Source organism: Nerophis ophidion, linkage group LG25, assembly GCF_033978795.1.
Source record: "Nerophis ophidion isolate RoL-2023_Sa linkage group LG25, RoL_Noph_v1.0, whole genome shotgun sequence".
Classification (NCBI taxonomy): Eukaryota; Metazoa; Chordata; class Actinopteri; order Syngnathiformes; family Syngnathidae; genus Nerophis; species Nerophis ophidion.
In genome coordinates, this window is record NC_084635.1 from 34,394,016 (window position 1) to 34,420,945 (window position 26,930).

Below are 26,930 nucleotides of genomic sequence, written 5' to 3' on the forward strand. Positions count from 1 at the left end.
TCCTTCCTCTTCTTTTCTGACAATTTAAATCAATGTTCAAGTAAATTTATGTTTTTATTGTAAAGTATAAAAAATACATTTTAATTTAATTCTTCATTTTAGCTTCTGTTTTTTCAACGAAGAATATTTGTGAAATATTTCTTCAAACTTATTATGATTAAAATTCAAAAAAAATATTCTGGCAAGTCTAGAAAATCTGTAGAATCAAATTTAAATCTTCTTTCAAAGTCTTTTGAATTTATTTTAAAATTTTTGTTCTGGAAAATCTAGAAAAAATAATGATTTGTCTTTGTTGGAAATATAGCTTGGTCCAATTTGTTATATATTCTAACAAAGTGCAGATTGGATTTTAACCTATTTAAAACATGTCTTCAAAATTCTAAAATTAATCTTAATCAGGAAAAATTACTAATGATGTCCCGTAAATTATTTTTTAAATTCTTTCAAAAAGATTCGAATTAGCTAGTTTTTCTCTTCATTTTTTTCAGTTGAATTTTGAATTTTAAAGAGTCGAAATTGAAGATGAACTATATTTCAAAATGTAATTTTCTTTTTTTTGTGTTTTCTCCTCTTTTAAACCGTTCAATTAAGTGTATTTTTCATCATTTATTCTGTACAAAAAACCTTCCGTAAAAGGAAAAAAAATGTATGACGGAATGACAGACAGAAATACCCATTTTTTTATATATATATAGATTTATTTATTAGAAGTAAATTGAGCAAATTGGCTATTTCTGGCAATTTATTTACGTGTGTATCAAACTGGTAGTCCATCGCACAAATCAGTACCCAAGAAGTAGCTCTTGGGTTAGGCATTGTGCGTATTAGACATACTTATATTACTGTATCAAAGTACTGTATTTAAAATAGTTGCAATGTGTTTGTTTTTAGTGCTTGTTAACTTATTCCAGTAAGATTGAAGCCGAAACCGTCATTAAATGTGACAAATCTGTCACGACTTAGACTTGGCCGTGGATTGTTTTCCCGAGGTGCAAAGCCAAAGTTGGACCGAGCAAGGCGTGAAGGTAAAGACATATTTTATTTTACTTATTATTATTTTTTATTTTATTTTATTCAGCAGGGGTCGGGAACCTTTTTGGCTGAGAGAGCCATGAAAGCCAAATATTTTAAAATGTATTTCCGAAAGAGCCATATAACATTATTAACACCGAATACAACTGTCAGGTTCGAACACTGATGACATCTATTAAACACACAAGAAGCAAGGAATTAAACAGAGACAGGAATCAATTTAGCTCAATGAGGAGAGAAACCCGTAGACTTGTACACTTGTACAATTCTACGCCTCCTCGTTCATTTGAACTTTCCCAGATTACAACAACTAAATGGGTGCATCTCTTATTCTTTTTAATGACATTGTTATTCTGAAGTTAGCTATACTTTTGACCATTAATGCAACTTCTTGAACAGGTGCGTTAGAAACGGATAGATAGATCGAAATGCATGAGAATGTTTTATATTTTGAAGAATATTTTTAACACTGATTACCAGCGGAATTATTAAATACTTAACCCGGTAAGCAACGTCAGCTAAGATTTATCTGAGAGCCAGGTGCGGTCATCAAAAGAGCCACGTCTGGCTCAAGAGCCATAGGTTCCCTACCACTGTTATACAGGAACAAACGAAAGGCACTCTCAGCAGAGGTGCAAAAACTTAACTATGAAACGAAACTATGAACATAAAACAAAACACTTGCACAATGGCATGAATAACAAAAAACTTACTTGGAAAGAGACAAGGGGCATGGATGTGGAGAGTGTGATCGAGGGTGATAGATGGTGATGTTGCCAGGCTGACTACCTTGCAACTGTGGCTTAAATAATACTGTGGTGATTAGTGAAAACGGGTGCGTGACATGGGGACAAGGTGAAAACTAATGAGTTGCTATGGTGACAAAACAAACAAAAGTGCACAAAGAGTCCAAAAACAAAACCGAACATGACTAAAAAAAATACATGATTACACAGACATGAAAAAATCTAACTCGGCTTTCGGATTTGTCTTTTTGAAATCCACTTCCTGTTGTTCCACTTCCACATCCAGAGCCTGTTCACTCGGAATTGAAATTCCAAATTGGGGATTTTTCTTGCACAAGCCTGCCTTTCACAGACTCCCAAAATCCAGTTGTCTGGTTGCAAGCCAAGTGGGCTCAAGTGTCCGACAAGACAGAGGACCCTCAGGCCTGAGTGACAGAGGTGGGCACTTTCCCACGCTCGCTATTTGGCAAAGTGCACAAAGCATTTTCTCTAAGAAGCTTATTGGAACATCGTCTCTTCTAAACCTCTGAAGGAAAACAAAGAAGCGCTAATTCTCCTCCGTCTAATCCCCACAGAACATCTCTGCGTGACTTTATGCTCGGTCAACACTAAAATACCAGTAACATGAAGTATGTACACATAAACTACCTTTTACAGCGTTGTTTGCCAAAAAACTGTTTCTTTCAAACAAGTGTGTCCACAGATTTTACGATATTTTTGTTGTTTTCACCTTCAAAACCAGTATAATATATGTTTTTTTATATTTTTAATCAAACTACGGAAGGCAATTTCGGTGGAAATTTTGTTTGAATGCTAACAGTTAGCACGCTGGTCAGATAGCGTCAAGTAACAAACGTGCCAAGCACCAAAAAATATTAGTCGGGTTAGAACAGTGGTTTTAAACTTTTTATTAAATTTTTTTTACCAAGTACCACCTCAGAAAAAATTTTGGCTCTTCAAGCACCACTATAATGACGAAAACACAGTAGCATAGTAGGCCCAAGTAGTCACTACAAACAAGGCTGATGTTTTATTTAATAAGTATATTTTATTATTTGATGCTATCTGTGTTGTTTTCACCTGCAAAACCAGTAAAATAAGTTTTTTTTAATCAAACAACTACAAAAGGCAATTTCAGGAGAAGTTTCATGTGAATGTTAACAGTTAGCACACTGGCCAGATAGCATCGAGTAACAAAAAATATGAGCAAAATAAGCGAAAAAAAAAAAAAAAAGCTGGCATGATAACAATACCATGCTAACAATAGCATGTTTAGCATTAGTGCAATAGTAATGCTAGATTAGCTAAATTAATCTAGCATACTAACATTAGCATTCTAAAATGATAACTATAATGTGTCACACACCAGAATATATTACTCGGGTTGGAACGGGGATTTTTAAACTTTTTGTTAATTTTTTTTTACCAAGTACTACCTCGATCGGAAAAAAACTTGGCTCTTCAAGTACCACCATACTGACGAAAACACAGTAGCATAGTAGGCCCAAGTAGTCACTACAAACAAGGCTGAGGTTTCATTTAATAAGTATATTTAATTATTTGACGCTATCTGTGTTGTTTTCACCTGCAAAACCAGTAAAACACGTTTTTTTTTTAATCAAACAACTACAAAAGGCAATTTCGGGAGAAGTTTCGTATGAATGTTAACAGTTAGCACACTGGCCAGATAGCATCGAGTAACAAAAAATATGAGCAAAATAAGCTAAAAAAAAAAAAAGCTGGCATGATAACAATACTATGCTAACAATAGCATGTTTAGCATTAGTGCAATAGCAATGCTAGATTAGCTAAATAAATCTAGCATACTAACATTAGCATTCTAAAATGCTAACTATAATATGTCACACACCAGAATATATTACTCGGGTTAAAACGCGTTTTTTTTAAACTTTTTGTTGATTTTTTTTTACCAAGTACTACCTCGATCAGAAAAAAACTTGGCTCTTCAAGTACCACCATACTGACGAAAACACAGTAACATAGTATGCCTAAGTAGTAACTAAAAACAGGGCAGAGGTTTTATTTAATAAGCATATTTAATATTTTTGGCCACTGTAACATTACACACAGTTTGAACAGTAACACTGTGTTTGAATATAGGTAAATAAAACACGGCACTTTAATCAAGTGATTTTATTTTGCCGTACCACCAGAGGGAGGAGCCTACGTACCGCAGTTTGAGAATCCCCGGCTTAGGCGTGTGCCTGAAAATTTTGTTTAAAATGCTAACGTTAGCATGCATTAAGTATACTTTTAAATTAATTGGAAAAAAAAGCTGGAAAGCTCGCTTCATCATGCTAACAGGTAGCATATGTTAAGTTACGAAAAATTTGAAAACAAGCTAACATGCAAAAAATTCCGTCGAATTAGCTTTGGACGCCCCTGTTTAAAAGTAATAAATAGTTGTTGAAAGTGCCTTAACTTTTGTATGAATTATAAATGCATGTTTGTTGTTCAATTAAAAAGAATAAAAATAAAAATAAAAGTCATCTGACTCGCCATTGTTGTCTACAAATAGACAGGAAGTTAACTCCCAGGAGTTGTGGTTGCTCAGCCTTAGGAAAACACTGCCCTCTAGCGTCCAGTCACAGAACTGCAACCCAGGTGCAGCGCTATACAGAGTATATGTGTGTGTGTGTGTGTGTGTGTGTGTGTGTGTGTGTGTGTGTGTGTGTGTGTGTGTGTGTGTGTGTGTGCGTGTGTGTGTGTGTGTGTGTGTGTCTTGAAACTGTAGTCCGGCTCCATGGGACTCAAACATGATCTACAGTCATCTGGGTCAATATGTTTATACATAAATGCAGTTATACAGCGAAGCGAATTAGATTTATATAGCGCTTTTTCTCTAGTGACTCAAAGCGCTTTACATAGTGAAACCCAACATCTAAGTTATACCGTATTTAAACCAGTGTGGGTGGCACGGGGAGCAGGTGGGTAAAGTGTCTTGCCCAAGGACACAACGGCAGTGAGTAGGATGGCGGAAGCGGGGATCGAACCTGCAACCCTCAAGTTGCTGGCACGGCCGCTCTACCAACCGAGCTATACCGCCCTACAGGATAATACATCAGACATTTTTTTCATGTGGGTAAACTCGTTTTTGTTTTGTTTTTGTTTTTTGTTTTTTTTATTGACCACAAATGCATTTATAATTCACACAAAAGTCAAGGCACTTTCAAGATCAAGGAAGAAAACAAAAGCAAATACAGATAGAGTATTAAATATTAATTAAAGCTGCAAGCAGCGTTGGTCGGGTCCGCCTTTGGCCGCTGCCAAGCCCTGGTCTAAGTCAGACCTACATAGAAGTCTTTGTTTCATGTCTCTACGACATTCCTAACAGAAGTTACAAGCAGTTTTGTCCCATAGCTTGTGTTTGTAAATTGTTTTTTCTCATTTTTTTTTATAATATAGTGTTGACAAAACGTCTGTATTTTTTATAATATAGCGTTATATTTTTATAATATAGCGTTAACAAAACGTCTGTATTAATCATGACCCCGGAAGTAAATGAGGGGGGGGGAGTTTTTGTAGGGGGGAAGAAATTTGGCGTGACAAGCCCTACAACATGTGACGTCACGCGCACATCGTCTGCTACTTCCGGTAAAGGCAACAAGAGTCGATGTTCACTACTAAATCCTTTTAGCAAAAATATGGCAATATCGCGAAATGATCAAGTATGACACATAGAATGGACCTGCTATCCCCGTTTAAATAAGAACATCTCATTTCAGTAGGCCTTTAAGAAATCCATTTCTTATCGTTTTATTTTTGTGGGTAACTTCCGGTGTCGTCATAATAAAAGAGGCATGCGCAGTGCGGCTCAAAATGTCGGCTGTGGTTCGGACGTAGCATTTGTCTTGTAGCATAATAATGTCCTAAAGCCGTTTAAACCATTATTTAGTGCGCTCCCTTGCCAGTATGTCTTCTCAGGACTTGATTGGGCCCGCACTGCCCCCGGACTTAAGCAAGACTGAAGATTCCGATGACGAACGCGACTGTGAGTGTTTGTAAGACCTCGTCCAGAAACCTGGGTGAAGTTGGCCGTTGTAAGCATTTATGGGGCTGGATGTCAATCATACATCGTAAATAAAACCAAAACTATAATAGTTAAACACATTTGTATGCAGCACAAACGTAGGAAAATGTATTGTAGGATAACTTAAACAACATGACGGCACAAACCATTGGCTCTAGGTGTGGGTAGAGTAGCCAGATATTGTACTCAAGTAAGAGTACAGTTACTTTACAGATGTATTACTCAAGTAATAGTAACGAGTAGTCACCCAAATATGGACTTGAGTAAAAGTAAAAAGTATGTTGTGAAAAAACTACTCAAGTACTGAGTAACTGATGAGTAACTTGTTCGTTTAAAGGCCTACTGAAATGACATTTTCTTATTTAAACGGTAGGGATGCACCGAAATGAAAATTTGTGGCCGAAGCCGAATAAAATTTAAAAGCTTGGCCGAAGGCCGAATACTGAATACCGAATAATGAATACAGTTTTTCATAATTTTTTTTATAATGCATAGATTAGATTAGATAGATTAGATAGTACTTTATTTATTCCGTCAGGAGAGTTTCTTCAGGAAAATTACAATTTTCAGCACAATCCCATTCAAGATCAGACAAATGACAAATAAAATAAAATAAACAGCCTACAATAAATTTTTAGACTTGTTTTTTTAAATAAAGTACATTTTTATTGAATATTGACATGTTTTTAATATTCTAGTAGCCTTTGCTTTTCAAAAAAAGGCACAAAGTTTTTCATTTATATTAGGCCTTAAAACAAAACATGCATTGCAAAAAAAAATAAAGTGCATTAAAGTGGATAAACCCACAACAAATGAATTATTGTCGTTTTGGCAAAAGTCTACTTAGCCACAGTAGATAGGCTAATAATATAAACAGAAGGCTCAAGTAAATCTCAATTAAGTGTGTGCTTATAACCTCATACACTTATACAGGTAGCCTACACAACAGGCTAATAATGTAAACAGAAGGCTCAAGTAAATCTCAATTAAGTGTGTGCTTGTAACCTCATACACTTATACAGGTAGCCTACACAACAGGCTAATAATGTAAACAGCACACACACAATGTAAAGAACACACATCAGAGAAATACCGTCTGCTCGGTATCGTGTAACGGGGCTTAATGTGATCCATGAGTCTCCGAAAGCCAATGTCTTCCACAACACCAAACAGTTGATCATCCAAAGCCATAAACTCCATTACCTTCTTTGTAATTCCGTTTGCTTTGGCACTGTCGGTCGCAAACTTTTTCATCCTCTCAAAGACGTCGGCCACGAGTCACCTCCTCGAGACAGTTTGGCTGAACATTCGTTACAAACTGCAATACTTTTGTCACTTTCCGACACTTTAAAATATCTCCACACTGCTGACATTTTTTCCGAAGGCGCCGAGTTACGTCACCGCACGTTGGTTGATTGCGTCACCACGTCAAAAAATTGCGTCACACGCCACTATTCGGCCTTGCATTTAACTCATTCCACCGAAGCCCGAATGTGGCTTTTTTTGCAATATTCGGCCGAAAATATATTCGGTTACCGATTAATCGGTGCATCCCTATTAAACGGGGATAGCAGGTCCATTATATGTGTCATACTTGATCATTTCGCGATATTGCCATATTTTTGCTGAAAGGATTTAGTATAGAACAGCCACAATAAAGTTTGCAACTTTCGGTGCTAAGAGAAAAGCCCTGCCTCTACCGGAAGTCGCAGACGATGATGTCACATGTTTGATGGCTCCTCACATATTCACGTTGATTTTAATGGGAGCCTCCAACAAAAAGAGCTATTCGGACCGAGAAAACGTCAATTTCCCCATTAATTTGAGCGAGGATGAACGATGCGTGTTTGAGGATATTGATAGCGACGGACTAGGAAAGAAAAAAAAAAAACGCGATTGCATTTGGGACGGATTCCGATGTTTTTAGACACATTTACTAGGATAGTTCTGGGAAATCCTTTATTTTTCTATTGTGTTGCTAGTGTTTTAGTGAGTTTAACAGTACCTGATAGTCGGAGGGGTGTGGCCACGGGTGTCTTGACGCCAATGTCTCAGGGGGGTCGACGGCAGCTATGGACGGCACAAGCTCAGCTTTTCTCCGATAAGAAGCGACTTTTTAACCACAATTTTCTCACCGAAACCTGCTGGTTGACATTCCGTCGTGATTCATGTTCGCTTGACCGCTGTGATCCATAGTAAAGTTTCACCTCCAGGAATTTTAAACAAGGAATCACTGTGTGTTTGTGTGGCTAAAGCTTCCCAACTCCATCTTTCTACTCTGACTTCCCCAATATTAATTGAACAAATTGCAAAAGATTCAGCAATACAGATCTCCAAAATACTGTGTAATTATGCCGTTTAAGCAGACGACTTTTAGCTGTGTGTGTGTGCGCAGCGCTCATACTTCCTAAAAACCCGTGGCGTCTTGCGTACACGTCATTATTACATGACGTTTTCAAGACGAAACTCCCGAGAAATTTAAAGTTGCCGTATTGGCATGTGTTGCAATGTTAATATTTCATCATTGATATATAAACTATCAGACTGCGTGATGGGTAGTAGTGGCTTTCAGTAGGCCTTTAATGACGGCAACAAGTAATGCACAAAAACATAAAAAATAGCAATGAACAAATTCACAGCCAGAAATATCTCTTAAGCAACTAAAACAATAATATACATTAAATAATATTTATTTGGTTATACAGGTACACTGTATTGAAAAAAAAATTGAAAATGAATTTTACCTTTGCAACCTCATACTATGTTGTCGTGCCTTATTTTGAGTTTGTTTTTTTTTCCTGTGTGGAGCGCTTTAGTTCCTGTCTTGCGCTGTTATTTTGGTGGCTCTTCCTGTTTTGTTGTTTTCCTGTAACCGCTTCACACTTTTCTTTGAGCGCTATTGCCTGACCTGCTTTCTATTGGCAAACAAGACTATTTCAGTTGTGCCGACGCTCTCCTTTGTGTGGAACTTGTTGATTGTCATGTCATGTTTGGACATACTTGCCAACCTTGAGACCTCCAATTTCGGGAGGTGGGGGATGCGGTGGGTGGCCTGGTCGGGGGTGGGGCGGGGGCGTGGTTAAGAGGGTAGGAGTTTATTTACAGTTAGAATTTACCAAGTCAAGTATTTTCATATATATATATATATATATATATATATATATATATATATATATATATATATATATATATATATATATATATATATATATATATATCTCCATTTTCTACCGCGTATTGCCTTTGGGGTCGCGGGGGGGCGCTGGTGCCTATCTCAGCTACAATCGGGCGGATGGCGCCGTACACCCTGGACAAGTCGCCACTTCATCGCAGATATTTACCATATTTCCTTGAATTGCCGCCGGGGCGCTGATTAATTTAAAACCTCTTCTCACTCCTGCGCTTACCAAAGGCATGCGGTAAAAGTAAGCATGCGCTAATTATTTTAAAACCTCTTCTCAGTCCAGCACTTACCAAAGGCATGCAGTAAAAATTTGAGTGTGATGTAAGCTTGGACCTTAAATCCTACGGAATAGCTCTTAATCTTCTTCCCTTTATTCAATTTCAAATTACCGGTTTTGAAATCAGCTTCCTCCATTTTGAAAATGATGACGGAAGAAGTGTCACTCGTGACATCACGAGTTTGACCAGGCGGTAATACTAAGCGTGCGCTAATGTTTTGTGACGTGAGTTTGACCCGGCAGTAATTCAAGGCAGGCGCATACTATATGCCCAGCGGCAATTCAAGCAAATACAATATATATATATATATATATATATATATGTGTATGTATATATATATATGTGTATGTATATGTATATATATATGTATGTATATATATATATATATATATATATATATATATATATATGAGAAATATTTGATTTTCAGTGTTCATTTATTTACACATATACACACACATAAGACTCATTTACTCATTGATGAGTTAAGGGTTGAATTGTCCATCGTTCTATTCTCTGTCACTATTTTTCTAACCATGCTGAACACCCTCTCTGATGATGCATTGTTGTGTGGCAGGAACAAAAGTGCTTTCATGAAATGCACTAGAGCAGTGGTTCTTAACCTTGTTGGAGGTACCGAACCCCACCAGTTTCATATGCGCATTCACCGAACCCATCTTTACTGATTTTTTTTTTTCTTTTTCTCAAATTCAAGACAAAGTTATATGTTTTATTTACTGGTCCACAAAATGCACTGTGCATCAACATCATCTTGTTCAAAGAACAAAACCAACACAGAGCATGAACTGTGAAGTGAAGTGAATTATATTTATATAGCGCTTTTTCTCTAGTGACTCAAAGCACTTTACATAGTGAAACCCAATATCTAAGTTACAATCAAACCAGTGTGGGTGGCACTGGAAGCAGGTGGGTAAAGTGTCTTGCCCAAGGACACAACGGCAGTGACTAGGTTGGCAGAAGCGGGAATTGAACCTGCAACCCTCAAGTTGCTGGCACGGCCACTCTACCAACTGAGCTAAACCGTCACAACAAATTGCCCACCTGCAAATCAGATGAAAAATTAGAGGGAACATTGTTTGGGGGTATCCATAATATAGCGATAGGGAGAAGTTTATATTCATACGATGAGTTGGGTGTGTCTTGACCTCCGCCAAACCCCTGAGGCCGACTCACCGAACCCCTAGGGTTCGATCTAACCCAGGTTAAGAACCACTGCACTAAAGTCTGGAATCTTCCATCTCTCCCTAGTATGGCCCAAAACCGGTCAGTCTTTGCTTCCTGAGGAAGATCTTCACTGCCAAGCAATTGGTAGTCCACTACTTCTTCCCGGAGGCTTTTCAGGTCCAATCGCAGCTGCGGCTTGGAACGCACAAGCGCATTTCTTCATCTTACTCATCGTCGGCGTCACCATGGCTGTTTCTTCCTCGTTCTTCTGCACTCTCTAAAAGCCATAGATGTTATTGTCACATATGCATGTAAAGTAGATGGCAGTATTGTCCTGTTTAAGAGTGTCACAACATTGCTGTTTACGGCAGACGAACTGCTTTACGGTAGACGAAAACGCGACTGCTGTTGTTGTGTGTTGTTACCGCGCTGAGAGGACGTTAATGAAACTGCCTAACAATAAACCCACATAAGAAACCAAGAACACGCCCTCGATCATTCTACAGTTATAACATCATTGAGCAGGCACGTTGTTTATATTGTGGGAAAGCGGACGTGAAAACAGGCTGTCGACACGTCACTCAGATCCGCATGGAGCTGGAGAGGGCGTGGCCTCCAGCTCCACATGAATTTCGGGAGAAAATTTGTCCCGGGAGGTTTTCGGGATAGGCGCTGAATTTCGAGAGTCTCCTGCAAAATCCAGGAGGGTTGGCAATTATGTGTTTGGATGTGCTTTGTGGACGCCGTAAGTTTTTGCTGTTGTCCAGCATTCTATTTTTGTTTACTTGGTAGCCAGTTCAGTTTTACTTTTGTTTTGCATAACCATCCTTATGCTTCATTGCCTATTCCTTTCTGCTCATTTTTTTGTTTAAATGTTACATACCTTTTTTTACCTCCACACCATCTCCCGCTGGGCTCTGCATATTTGGGTCACGACAAACTATCCTCGACGCATTCCGACTTCTACAAAGTAATGAACTACCTGCTGCCACCTACTGACGTGGAGTATTACATGGTTCCCCTGCCGAGCTCTATACAGCACAACCACTAGACAACGCCACATTATTTGCAGATTATAATTATTTATTTGCAAAAAATATTTTATAGACTAAGTAGGATAAGTTGCATCATTTCCTACAGCGCACCAGACAATATCTCACAGCACACTAGTGCCGCGGCACAGTGGTTGAAAAACACTTCTACCACACAGAACTGTTGTAAAGCTAAAATTTGCTCTTCACTTTTGGATGTTTTCTCATTTCATTTGTCAGTTGCCGGTCCTGCTTTGCCCCCTGGCTACAAACGAGGAGAACCTTCCAGCTCCTCGGATGAAAGTGAGGACGTGGTGTTCAAAAGAGTGAAGACGGAACACAAACATGCAGGGTATGTCACGAAGACCAGGAAATGCATTAAAAATATTAAAAAAAACATCTACGTGAACAAAAGTTTGTCATCTGAGCAGGGTGGAGAAGACAAAGACTGAAGACGACGATGACGACGGCTTCTTTGGGCCGGCTTTACCACCAGGTTTTAGCAAGACACCCAGTTCACCAGACAGGTGAGCAAATTAATCTTCTGGAGGGGAACTGCACTTTTTTTAAGTGTTTGCTGTCATTCACAATCCTTATGTGAGACAAGAACGTGTGTTGTTTTTTTTTTAATGCATTCTATTGTAAATTAACGCTAGCAAGTGTCAGCTAACAATGGAGGCAATGAGAGTCAGTCTATTAAATAAATAATAAATGGGTTGTACTTTTATAGCGCTTTTCTACCTTCAAGGTACTCAAAGCGCTTTGACACTACTTCCACATTTACCCATTCACACACACATTCACACACTGACGGAGGGAGCTGCCATGCAAGGCGCTAACCAGCACCCATCAGGATAAAAGGGTGAAGTGTCTTGCTCGGGACACAACGGACGTGACGAGGTTGGTACTAGGTGGGGATTGAACCAGGGACCCTCGGGTTGCGCACGGCCACTCTTCCACTGCGCCACGCCGTCCCGTTAAAAAACAAATGTTTTATTAATATTACCAAATATTTTTTCCTCATCATTTTTCTCTATTGTTAATTGTTGCTGCTTATTGTACAGTGTTGTTTGATAGATGCAAGGATCTGAAGTTCCTCTATACAACAAAAGCACTCTAGTCTTTTTAGAGAATTTGCTGCAAAAATGTTTATCTTCCAAGTCTTGTACTGAACTCAGGGGTGTCATTTCCCCCGTCTGCCAAATGAATAGCCCTGCTGTAAGTGGACAAAAACTAATGTTTGCAGTTAATATAGTAAACAGAAGTGTCACTGACTTCCACCTATAAAGCCTTCTAAAAACATACATACATACAAAAACTTCCAAGGTTTTATATACACGCTGTAAGTATCTATGTAATGTAGTAACACATTCATAACATATACCATATTTTCCGCACTATAAGGCGCACCTTAAAACCAAAAATTTTCTCAAAAGCTGACAGTGCGCCTTGAGCCACAACAGGTCTCACAACTACGGTAAGCAGCCGCCGATTTAATTTTCCTCCGTAGGAGAAGAAGCGCGCGGTGCATGCTGGGATATATGACTGCGCCAAGGGTGCCGTTTTCATTTCAATTTGTGTGTTTGTGTAAAGACCCCAAAATGGCTCCTATTGAGAGACATGATTTCAGGAAAGCAGGAATTGTCACTGAACTGCTGGACAACAGCGGTGACACTGACTCCATTAACAACGTCTCGAAATAGATTAGATTAGATTAGATAGTACTTTATTTATTCCGTCAGGAGAGTTCCTTCAGGAAAATTAAAATTTTCAGCACAATCCCATTGAAGTTTAGACAAACATTACAGGGAGACAGAACAGGATCGCTGACAGGTCTGCCGGCTTCCAGCGCCCCTTACAAAAAAGATGAGATACAGGTAAACAAGGAGGGGGGTAGGGAATAGAAGGTTAAAATAAGATAAAAAAAATCGGTCTTAGCCTGGGCCCTGGAGAGGAGGTGCAGACTGAGGCCAAGGGAAAAAACAACAACTCATAGCCATGGTACACATCCCTCTTCCATGTGTGTAAGAGAGAAACATCAAACATCAAAGAACACATAGGACATTAAAGACATTAAAGCAGCAGATACAACCAGGCACTTCTACATACTAGCTATGAATAAAAAGTAAAAGAAACATATCCACTGTGGTGGCCTCTGGGGTGTTCCACGCCATCGTCCGCTGGGATGGGGGGAGCATGGCCAGAGACAGGAGCAGACCCAACAAAGCAACAAAAATAGTGCAAAGCAATAACAATATATCAATAGCTCAACGTTGCTCAAACGATAATGTCACACAACACACAAAATAAACACGTAAAGCTCACTTTATTAAGTTATTCCTCATCCACGAATCCCTCTAATTCTTTTTCTTCAGAGTCCGAATTAAACATGCCACAAGAGGTCTCGCAACTACGGTAAGCAGCCGCCAACCTTATTTTCCCCCGTTGAAGAAGAAGTGCGCGGTGCATGCTGGGATATATAACTGCTGGAGGAGTGCTGTTTCTGTGCAGAGTTTAAACTGAAGGCGATCAGTCACACAGTAGAAGACGGGAATAGAGCAGCAGCGAGAGATTTTAACATCAACAGCAGCGACACTGACTCCTTTAATGACGACTTCGACGAGACGGAGCATGTTGGATGCCGTATTTGCCCAACTGTTTGATTCGGACACTGAAGAAGAAGAATTTGAGGGATTCGTGGATGAGGAATAACTTAAAGGGGAACATTATCACAATTTCAAAAGGGTTAAAAACAATAAAAATCAGTTCCCAGTGGCTTGTTATATTTTTTGAAGTTTTTTTCAAAATTTTACCGGTCTCGGAATATCCCTAAATAAAGCTTTAAAGTGCCTTATTTTTGACTCTCTGCGAAGACACTGGCCATTTCCCTGTGACGTCACACAGTGCTGCCAATGTAAACAAACAATGGGAATAGCACAGCAAGATAAATTATCTAATTTCACCTATATGGGTTAAAATTGTTTTTTGCAAACCAGTAATTACAGTCTGAAAATGATGCGGTGTTGTTGAGTGGTCGGTGCTGTCTAGAGCTAATTGCTTTGAAGATGTCAGAAACAGCGGGAGGCAGGGTGAAGGTAAAAAAGTGTCTAATGCTTAAAAAATAAATAAACAAAAGGTGAGTGCCCCTAAGAAAAGGCATTAAAGCTTAGGGAAGGCTATAGAGAGCAAAACTAAAAATGAACTGGCTACAAAGTAAACAAAAAAAACAGAATGCTGGATGACAGCAAAGACTTACTGTGGAGCAAAGACAATGTACATCCGAACATGACATGACAATCGACCATGTCCCCACAAAGAAGGATAAAAACGACTGAAATATTCTTGGATGCTAAAACAAAGTAGATGCGGCAAGTAGTGCTCAAAGGAAGACATGAAACTGCTACAGGAAAATACCAAAAAAAGAGAAAAAAGCAACCAAAATAGGAGCACAAGACAAGAACTAAAACACTACACACAGTAAAACAGCAAACAACTCCAAATAAGTCAGGGTGTGATGTGACAGGTGGTGACAGAACGTCTACTTTGAGACAAGAGCTATATTGATGCATTCTTGGTTATGCTTTAAAGTCGTATTCAACTATTGTGACAACGACTTTTTACCGTCAACTGAGTTTCGTTTTTAATACATTTCTGCTGGTGGTGTGCCTCCGCAAAAAAATGTGCCTTCGCTCAAAAAAGGTTGAAAAACACTACGGTAGAAAACGGATGGAGGGATAAAAATGCATGAGAAATTTTTTACATTTTGAACGTTATTTTTAACACTGATTACCAGTGGAATTATTCATTACTTATTGTGTGAAGCAATGTAAGATAAGATTAATCTGAGAGCCAGCTGCAGTCATCAAAAGAGCCACATCTGGCTGTAGAGCCATAGGTTCCCTGCCCCTGCATTAGGATAATTGGGGTATGTATGTTCTACTAAACACTAAAATATTTTCTTCAAATGGTGCTGTCTTTGTTAATTTTAGCATGTTAAATTGATGAAAAACCAGGAGCTTCAGGGGGCGTTGCCCCTCTTGTGCCCCCACCAGTGCACCGCTCTGGACCTGGCTCTTTTTCATTGTGGTCAAATCACGTGCCTGAGTATTGCTAAGTGCTAAACAAGATTTACAAACATAATGAAACAATCACTTACTGTACAATGTCTGCTCCCATTAGGATGAAGGCTGATGGGATGTTTGTATCATCCCCTTTTACATCATCAATTCATCATTATCCTCACAAAGGGTTAAATACATTTTTTTAAATCTCTTTCTGGCCATATCCGAGTCTAAGTTAGATGTTAAAGTTGACCAACTTGTGGGTTTATGTCCACAACATTCTACTATCCAGGTGAGAGGCAGGATTTATCATCTAGAATTAACTTTCACCAACTCTGAGCCGATGCAGCAGGCAGTTCAATATGTCAATGTAGCAGCATAAGCTAGTTAGCTCTCTGTGAACACGGCATTGCTAAAAGTAGTTCCTCTGTGTTAGCGCTTATAATAACAATATCCCTAATACTTGTTAATATTCAGGTCAAGGCATGTAAATAGAGTATTGTTGGCGCTTTTTGGGTGATTTTAGAGGGCTTAATGGGCGGAATAGTGTACTCCCATTATCTGCATTGTTAGCCACCTCGTACTTGCCTCTTACTTACCGATTAGAATGGATAAAAGAAGAAAAAAATGTGTGTTCTTGTCTTACATAGGGATTGTGAATGATGGGTGAAATACATAAAAAAAAAATTACAGTTCCCATTTTAAATCCATTTTATTTTTGCCCTTAAAGGCATCCTGTGTCCAGGGACTTATTTCCTGAATGTGTAAGCAATAACAAAAAGGACAAATATTTTTTGGGGCCATTAAAAATATGTCACTTTGACCACTGTAGTGTCGACCATATAAGGATATTGTCCTTGGTTTCAATACTGTTATTTGCATGGCTCCGCCCACCTTTGTTTACGTTTAAAGGGGAACATTATCACAATTTCAAAAGGGTTAAAAACAATAAAAATCAGTTCCCAGTGGCTTAATGAATTTTTTGAAGTTTTTTTCTAAATTTTACAGGTCCCGGAATATCCCTAAATAAAGCTTTAAAGTGCCTTATTTTCGCTATCTTTGAAACCACTATCCATTTCCCTGTGACGTCATACAGTGCTGCCAATACAAACAACATGGCGGTTAGCACAACAAGATATAGCGACATTAGCTCGGATTCAGACTCGGATTTCAGCGGCTTAAGCGATTCAACAGATTACGCATGTATTGAAACAGATGGTCGGAGTATGGAGGCAGATAGCGAAAACGAAATTGAAGAAGAAATTGAAGCTATTGAGCGAATAGCTATTAACGCTATTCGGCCATAGCGTGGGTGTACCTAATGAAGTGGCCCATAGCATGGCTGCCTTATTAGCATCGCCGGTAAAATGTGCGGACCAAACAATCAGGACTTTCGCATCTTGTGACACTGGAGCAACTTAAATCCGTCAATTGGTAAGTGTTTGTTTCGCATTGAATGTGGGTATCTAGTTTCAAATGTACATACAGCTAGCATTAATAGCATGTTAGCATCAATTAGCGTAGCATGTTAGCATCGATTAGCTGGCTGTCATGCCGTGACCAAATATGTCTGATTAGCACATGAGTCAATAACATCAACAAAACTCACCTTTGTGATTTCGTTGACTTAATGGTTGCAAATGCATCTGCAGGTTATCCATACATCTCTGTGCCATGTCTGTCTTAGCATCGCCGGCCAAATGTGAAGACACTCTGGTACATTCAATGGGGGTCTGGCGGCAGATTTCTTGCCAGTGGTGCAACTTGAATCCCTCCCTGTTAGTGTTGTTACACCCTCTGACAACACACCCACCAGGCATGATGTCTCCTAGGTTCCAAAAAATAGTCGAAAAAACGGAAAATAACAGAGCCGAGACCCAGTTTTTGTAATGTGAAAATGAACATAGCGGGTGTGTTACCTCGGTGACGTCACGTGCTGACGTCATCGCTAAAAGACCGATAAACAGAAAGGCGTTTAATTTGCCAAAATTCACCCATTTAGAGTTCGGAAATCGGTTAAAATAATACATGGTCTTTTTTCTGAAACATCAAGGTATATATTGACGCTTGCATAGGTCTGCTGATAATGTTCCCCTTTAAAAGCCGGCGTTGTGGTTAGCAGTTTAGCATATTTAGCTAATCCACGTTACTTACTCGTATGAAACGTAGTTTATTTGTCGCCATGGAGACGAGAACTTCTGACCTAAAAGTGGCTTTGCAGTTTCACTGTGGAGGACGTTAGCCGCTAGCAAGAATTCTACATTTCGTTGCATAGGTTTGTAGTCATGGGACAGGACAATGAGTTTTCTTTATACAAATGTTTGTTTCAATAAAGTCCATATCAACATTTTTGGCAAAATATCCGATTGCGAGTCCTTATCCGATGCTTTGACCATAGATTATGGAAGTGAACATGTTTTATTGCATGTAACTTAAGTAAACGCAACACATTGTTGCAAAGCTTACCTTTTAAATTCAGAGTGTGTGCCTCTTATTAGAAATCAGATGTTTTATTTGAATGGTATTGAGAGCTTTTAATAATATGGAAAGTTTTGGGGATGGTGAAATATTCTTTCAGGTCACCTGTGCTGGGACCAGCTTTGCCGCCAGGTTTCCGCCGTGCTGCGTACGATGACCAGGATGACCAGGATGAAGATGGAGAGGATGTACCAGGACCTGCCTTGCCCCCAGGCTACCAGGCGGATCCATCCAGCAGCGAGGAAGAGGAGGATTTTGTCATCGGACCCATGCCGGCCAAAGGGCCAGTTGAAAACACTGTGGCTCTGGACATCGAACGCAGGGCACAAATGATGAGAGACAAGCTGACTAAAGTTGTGAGTACCAGCTCTCCTAAAAATACACTTTCTCTTCACTTTCTAACTTTGCCTTTAAATTGTACATGTGGTAATTGTAAGCTATGTTCATTCATGGTCTAGATCAGGGTGTCAAACTGGTTTTTATTGAGGGTCACATCACAGTTATGGTTGCCCTCAAAGGGCCGCTTTTAACAGCAAATCGTGTGTGCGAGTGTATATGTAGATATATGTGTATACCGGTATATGTTTTTTTTTTTTAGGTACGCTAAAAAAAATGTGTATATTTTACAGTAGAAAAATTGTTACCTCCGTTAACAAAATGTTACTGTAAAATAGTGTTTTTAAAAATGTATTACGGTTAATGGAAAAACAGTACCACTGTTTTTTAAGGGAAAAAACGGGCAGCTTAGTCGCCAGAAGTATACTGTAAAATTTATGGTGGGGTTTTTTTGCAACGTACTACAGTAAATGGAAAGACAGTGCCACCTTTTTTAAAGTTCTGGCAACTGAGCTGCCAGATTTTACTGGGAAAAAAAATAAGTTTTTTTTTCATTTACAGTATCCATCCATCCATTTATACACTGTAAAAACAAAATGCAGATTTTACGGTAAAAAAAAACAAAGAACTGGCAGGTAATACGTTGTTTTTTTACATCACAGTACCACTGTTTTGTTTCTCTAGCAAATGAGCTGTCAGTTTTGTACCGTTAAAAAAAGGGTGGTACAGTACTTCAATTTTTAGTAATACACCGTAAAAACGACAACCAAAGATTTTAACGTTAGAAAAATGGCAACTTTACTGTAACATTTAGGGTGTTTTTTAGGTGTTGCTGCTAATGGATAAACAGTACCACTTTTTTTTCCTAAATTCTGGCAACTGAGCAGCCAGATTTTACCGTTAAAGTAATGTTTTGTCCCCATTTAGAGCATCCATCAATTAATACACAGTAAAAACATGTAGATTTTATGATATACAGTGTTTTTTACAACACAGTACCACCAGTTTTTTTGGGGCAACTGAGGTGCCAGTTTTGTACCTTTTTTTTTTTTCTAATAATTTTTTTTAAAAATTGTACTGTTTTTCTATTTGCATCATCATGTAAAAAACACTCTTAAAGTTACACTAAAATTCTGGCAAAGCTGCCATTTTTTTTTTACCTTAAAATTTCCATGCATTTTTATGGTGTATTATCATAAATGGGGAAAAAAAAAACGGTACCACATTTTAACGGTAAAAACTGGCAGCTCAGTTGCCATAATTATAAAAAAAAAATTCATAAAAAAAGGGGTACGGTTTTTCCATTGCCTCAACATGTAAAAAAAAAAAAAAAAAACACCCTAAATGTTGCGGCAGAGTTCGAGTGAAGCTGCTATTTTTTTTACCTTAAAATCTTTGGTTGTTGTTTTTATGGTGTATTATCATAAATGAAAAAAAATGTACCACACTTAAACCGTAAAAACTGGCAGCTCAGTTGCCAGAATTATTTAAAAAAAAATATATTGTATATATAAGTGTATATATATATATATATATATATATATATATATATATATATATATATATATATATATATATATATATATAAAGTGGTACGGTTTTTCCATTTGCAGCTATTTTTTTTACCTTAAAATCTTTGGTTGTCGTTTTTATGGTGTATTATAAATGAAAAAAAACATACCGCACTAACGGTAAAAACTGGCAGATCAGTTGCCAGAATTATAAAAAAAAAAAAAATAAAAAGTGGTACGGTTTTTCCATTTGCAGCAACATATAAAAAACACTCTAAATGTTACAGTAGAATTTGGGTGAAGCTGCTATTTTTTTACCTTAAAATCATTGGTTGTCGTTTTTATGGTGTATTATAAATGGAAAAAAAATGTACCACACTTAAACAGTAAAAACTGGCAGCTCTGTTGCCAGAATTATAAGGAAAAAAAAAAGTGGTACGGTTTTTCCATTTGCAGCAACATGTAAAAAAAAAAAAAAAAAAAACACAGTAGAATTTGGGTGAAGCTGCTATTTTTTTTACCTTGAAATCATTGGTTGTCGTTTTTATGGTGTATTGTCATAAATGGGGAAAAAAAACATACCACACTAACGGTAAAAACTGGCAGCTCAGTTGCCAGAATTAATTTGAAAAAAAAATAAAATAAATAAAAAAAAAAAAAAATATATATATATATATATATGTATATATATATATATATATATGTATGTATGTATGTATGTATAAAAAGTGGTACGGTTTTTCCATTTGCAGAAACATGTAAAAAAAAAAAAAAAACACCCTAAATGTTACAGTAGAATTTGGGTGAATCTGCTATTTTTTTTACCTTAAAATCTTTGGTTGTTGTTTCTATGGTGTATTATAAATGGAAAAAAAACATACCACACTAACGGTAAAAACTGGCAGCTCAGTTGCCAAAATTATTTGTAAAAATAAAATAATAAGTGGTACGGTTTTTCCATTTGCAGCAACATGTAAAAAAAAACACCCTAAATGTTAGTTAAATTCGGGTGAAGCTGCCTTTTTTTTTTACCTTAAAATCTTTGGATGTCTTTAAAAATAGAAAAACGGTACCACATTATTTTTATAATTATTTTTTTAATGTGGGACCGTTTTTCCATTTTTATTAGTACACCACAAAAACTATAACCAAAGAGTTTGTTAAATAAATGGCAGTTTAACAGAATTTTTTTGTAACATTTACTGTGTTTTTTTACATGTTGCTGCAAATGGAAAAAAAGCACCACTTTTATTTTATTTTTTTATTTAACTCTGGCAACTGAGCTGCCAGTTTTTTTACCGAAAAAATGTGGTGCAGAATTGACAATGACAATAATGAATTATCGCATAATAGAGACTGTGGCTCCCTGATTTAACCAGTGTGTTTTTAGGACACTCCCGAGATGCCAAGCAGAGACACGTGGATGACGGAGCTCCCACCAGAACTGCAGCACATCGGTTTGGGCGCTCGCACTTTCAAGAAGAAGTCTGGGCCGGAGAAGGGCGACCGCTCAATTTGGACCGATACGCCTGCGGATAGAGAGCGCAAAGCCACGGTAGGACGACTTTGGCATTGAAAGTATTTGGGCTGGGCGATACGGCTGTAAACTATATCACGATATAAGTGTTTCATACCGGTCCATATCGATAACTATTGATATTTTTATGACCTATGGAAAATAAGGAGCAGGAGAAATAAATAAATAGTGCAAAATGTAAACATGTAGAAACTTGAGAGGAACTATTTTCCGCAGGTTTAGTGGCTGTGCTCTAAAGGGTGAGTCTGGCTAAGGTGGTGTGTTATCAGCGGTCTTGCCTTGCATCCTGTACAGACCACACTGGTCTGACTACGGTCCTTGTGGAAAAATCCCAAAAAGTTACTTTTCCTTGTTCATCCACATATTCTGCCTTTTTCTTCTCGTTCCATGCAAATAAATAACCATACTTGATGGTTGATATCGTCACCTGATTGGCTGTTAGCCTGTCACTCCCCCTGATCAGGAATCACTTCCTGCGTTGCTCGGTTACCGGAGAGCGGGTGCCTATGTTCATGCAACCAACGAAAAAGACCAAAAAATTATAGAACACGCATTTTCCGAATAATTGTATCAAAGTTATCACGAAACTTTGTGTTGCATTGAGTTCAGCTCGCCCTGCGAGAGGACAAAAGCTGTCTTTGAGCCTACCAAGAAGAAGGCTTGTAAAACCACTGTGTAGGATGGGAAGATAATTGAAGGTGTCTGTTTCTTTGATGTATTGTAATTCACAGGAAGATATTGTCTTGACCAGAGATCTACAAAGCGGAGAGGAGGCAGGGCCTGACCCCGCTCCAGGCACCTTTTCTTTGAACTGTTTTACAACATCTTCTTTGAACTGTTTTGGAACCAAAGGCGATGGCTGTTTACGACCCCCCTTCCCTTAGAAACTGCTGTTGCCATGTAATCAGAGAAAGTCCAAATAAAAGAGGAGGCGTACAATCTTTTGTCAGAGCGTGGGACGACACTGTACAAGACAGTGTCTACGCCAGGGGTCGGTGGCTGGGAGAGCCATGAAAGCCAAATATTTCAAAATGTAACCAAAAGGCGATGGCTGTTTACGACCCCCTTCCCTTAGAAACTGCTGTTGCCATGTAATCAGGGAAAGTACAAATAAAAGAGGAGGCGTACAATCTTTTGTCAGAGCGTGGGACGACACTGTACAAGACAGTGTCTACGCCAGGGGTCAGGAACCTTTTTGGCTGGGAGAGCCATGAAAGCCAAATATTTCAAAATGTATTTCTGTGAGAGCCATATATTTTTTAACACTGAACACAACTGAATGCGTGCATTTTTAAGAGCATAATAAGTGTCTTATTATACTATAACATTGTTATTCTAAAGTTAACCAATAATAAATATAATACTTCTTACCATAAATGCGACATCTTGAACAGGTGTGATAGAAAACGGATGGTTGGATTAAAATGCATGAGAATTTTTTATATTTTCAACGTTATTTTTAACACTGCGACAACCAACGGAATTGTTACTTATCGTGTTAAGCAATGTCAGCTAAGATTTATCTGAGAGCCAGATGCAGTCATCAAAAGAGCCACAGGTTCCCTACCCCTTGGTCTACGCGTTTCTCCTCAATTGAGCTTAATTGAATTCTGTCTCCGTTTAATTCCTTGCTTCTTGTCTTGTTTAACAGATATTGTCAGTGTTTGAACCTGACACATATGGTTTAATCGCCCAGGTCTAGCATGATGTAGCATGATTTCAATTGACAAAGAATTCTTGTGGAACAACAGGAGCGGCGTGAGAAAAAGAAAAAAGGCGATGCTAAGAAAGACAGCCCCCCGCGAGTGTCTCCGAAGGATCTGGAAACAGCAGAGAAGGTGTCCAAGTATAATGTAAGTCCTCCTATCATCAGCCTTGTTTGGACTGATGCATCTCTTCATCTGGTGTACAAGCCCAAACATCAACCTTTTTGTCTTTTTTTTCAAGAATACAAAACGCTCGGAGTCTTTGCTGAGTTTGCATGCAAAGAACCTGAAGGAGAAGGCAAAGGAAGGCGAGGAGCAGCCGGCGGAGAGGCGGGCGTTCGACCGGGAGACCGACCTGCAGGTCAACCGCTTTGACGAAGCGCAGAAGCAGCGGCTGCTGAAGAAATCTCAGGAACTCAACACGCGCTTCTCGCACAGCAAGGATCGGATGTTCCTGTGAGGACAGAACTTTGAACTCATGAACTTGGACGATCCTGCACAAGAATGCCCAGCCATCGCTGATGCAGTCCAACTTTTGTAAGTAAGATGGAGATAGCAGAAGAAGCACATTGTTTGCATTTTCAGGACATGTTGGCAATATGTGAGATGATGATATATATCCCTCTAGACCAGGGGTGTCCAAACTTGTACCTCCGACGAATGAAATTTGAATATTTTTAATTTTCAAAAACATTAGGGGTCCCCTCAGTTTTGGTGAATAGTAAATAAGTCTTAGTCATTAAAGTGTTAAAAATAAGTCCTATTTGTTGTAGTTTCAACACTTAAATATATTTAGATCATCTTCAGATCTATTAGTTTCCATTAATGTTTTTGTATACATTTTTTTTTTTCAAAGATAACCTTTTTTTTCATGGCCAAAACACAAAATATCAAATATTTCCCCCCCCCCAAAAAAATTTCAAAATGTAATATTTGATGTGAAGTAATTGAAGCCTTCTTAAATAGGTCAATAACTAAATTATTTTGATTCATTAACAGTAAAACCAGACTAAAGGTGTCAAGGCCACACACAAAGGTGTTAAAAATAGATCAATATTACTTTTACTTTTATTTCTCTCTTGATCAACTTCAGATCTAACTGTCGATGACGAGTTTCATTAGGTTTTTCAGCGGACTGTGAGTAATTCAAAGTAAAGCCACTGCTCCTCCACATCGAGAGGAGCCAGATGAGGTGGCTCGGGCATCTGGTCAGGATGCCACCCGAACGCCTCCCTAGGGAGGTTTTTAGGGCACGTCCAACCGGTGGGAGGCCACGGGGAAGACCCAGGACACGTTGGGAAGACTATGTCTCCCGGCTGGCCTGGGAACGCCTCGGGATCCCCCGGGAAGAGCTAGACGGAGTGGCTGGTGAGAGGCTTCCCTGCTTAGGCTGCTGCCCCCGCGGACCGACCTGGGATAAGCGGAAGATGATGGATGGATGGACAGTTTTAAAATGTGTATGTTTAAAAATAAGTCATATATTAATATTTTTTGTACTTTACACTTAAATATATTTAGATCAACTTCAGAGCTACCCATTTCCATAGTTTTTTGTTTGTTTCATACCCTTTTTTCATAGATAACTGTTTTTCTTCATTGCAAAAACATTAAATATATTCAATATTTTTTTCCAAAATGTAATATTTAAGCCTTATAATGCTTTTTAATCAATAAAAGTTTAAAAAAAAATCAGACTAAAGGTGTCAAGGCCACACACAAGTGTTAAAAATAAATCATAGCTCAATATTATTTTTTACTTTCAACGCTTTCTTGATCAATTTCAGATCCATCCGTTTCCATCAAGTTTTTTGTTTTTGTTTGATACCCTTTTTTTCCCAAATATAACCCTTTTGTCATTGCAAAATATTCAAAACATTTCCACAAAACATTAATATCCAATATTGAATATTTGAAGCCTTAAATAGGTCAATAACTCATAAGGCTTTTGATTCACTAACAGTTTAAAAATCAGACTAAAGGTGCTTAGGCCACACACAAAAGTGTTAAAAATAAATTATAGATCAATATAATTTTTACTTTCAACGCTCAATTGATCAACTTCAGATCTGTTTCCATAGTTATTTTTTTTGTTTTACCGGTATATCCTTTTTAGCCTGTTTTTTTTCATTGCAAAAACAAAATATTAAATACTTTCCCCAAAAAATGTTTTTCCAAAATGGAATATTTTAAAGCCTTAAGTCAATAACTCTTGCTTTTCATTCATTAACAGTTAAAATAAAATCCCACTAAAGGTTTTAAGGCCACACACATGTTAAAAATAAATCATAACTCAATATTTTTACTTTCAACGCTCTCTTGATCAATTTCAGATCCATCCGTTTCCATCAAGTTTTTTGTTTTTGTTTGATACGCTTTTTTCCCCAAATATAACCCTTTTGTCATTGCAAAATATTAAAAATTTTTCTACAAAACAATATCCAGTATTGAATATTTGAAGCCTTAAATAGGTCAATAACTCATATAATGCTTTTGATTCACTAACAGTTTAAAAATCAGACTAAAGCTGCTTAGGCCACACACAAAAGTGTTAAAAAATAAATTATAGATCAATATAATTTTTACTTTCAACGCTCAATTGATCAACTTCAGATCTGCTTCCATAGTTATTTTTTTGTTTTACCGGTATATCCTTTTTAGTCTGTTTTTTTTTCATTGCAAAAACAAAATATTAAATATTTTCCCCCAAAAATGTTTTTCCAAAATGGAATATTTGAAGCCTTAGGTGAATAACTCATGCTTTTCATTCATTAATAGTTCAAATAAAATCACACTAAAGGTGTCAAGGCCACACACGTGTTAAAAATAAATCATAGATCAATATTATTTTTACTTTCAACGCTCTCTTGATCAACTACTGATCTATCCATCTGACAAGTTTCATTATATTTTTGAGCAATGACAGTTTTAAAGTATGTTGTGTTATTATTTCACTTGTTTGTTTTTTTTATTTCGTTTTTTTGGGTAATATCATTTTTAGAATGATCCGCGAACCGTTAAAAAAATGAGCTGTGGCCTGCAAATGGCCCCCGGGTCACATTTTGAACACCCCTGCTCTAGACAACAAAAATGTGCATACAATACAAAACAATTTGGCTGATTTAAACTGTACATTTTTTAAATTCTGTAAATTATACTGCAGCATCAAAATGTTTTTTAATCAATGTTTTGTCTTGTTTTGTATCATCACATAGTATTTTATTGTGTAGACATGTAAAACTGAAGGTATTTTTTTTCCCTACCAGGTAAATGACAGAATTTTTGGATCAGATCATTTAATATTTACAATGTGCTGTTGTGTGGTGCATTTTAGTTTTGTAAACATACTTTTTTTTTTTTTTTTTTTAGAATAAAGAAGATTCAATATTTTTTTTAGGAGAGACTGGGGCGAAACACATGTTTATGCAAATGTGAATGAGCCTTTTTAGTAATAATAGTCATAAAAAGCTTTGTCTACTGAAGCTGTTATCTCATCTGTTAAACCACAAAAAAAAACTTGAACTTTCTTAGAAAATTATTAATTTCACCTCCTGCCTAAAAAACTTCATTTTTTAAATGATTCAAGAAACTGTAAATGTATAAGTTTCAAAATAATGAAATAAGTTGCATCCCCCCTAACTACTTTTATGACAACTGGATTTTCTGAAGCATTCTTCCGATCTGATACTGAGTAGACTCAGTCCGATATCGGTGATACTGATACTTTATGTCAGTGGTCCCCAACAACGCCTAATTTGTCCCGCGGCCCAGGGGGGGGGGGGTCCTTTTTTCTTCTT

General features: G+C 37.7%; 1 protein-coding gene across 1 annotated transcript; it reads left to right on the top strand.

Annotated features, from left to right (window-relative positions):
* Window positions 1–5,596: 5,596 nt before the first annotated feature.
* LOC133542776 (GPALPP motifs-containing protein 1-like) lies at window positions 5,597–26,615 on the top strand. Its single transcript, XM_061886929.1, has 7 exons — window positions 5,597–5,790; window positions 11,748–11,859; window positions 11,939–12,034; window positions 18,147–18,402; window positions 21,284–21,448; window positions 23,182–23,283; window positions 23,378–26,615. Exons 1-7 carry the CDS (start codon window positions 5,712–5,714, stop codon window positions 23,594–23,596), a joined length of 1,029 nt encoding a protein of 342 aa, XP_061742913.1. The 5' UTR covers window positions 5,597–5,711; the 3' UTR covers window positions 23,597–26,615.
* The last annotated feature ends 315 nt before the right edge of the window (window positions 26,616–26,930 follow it).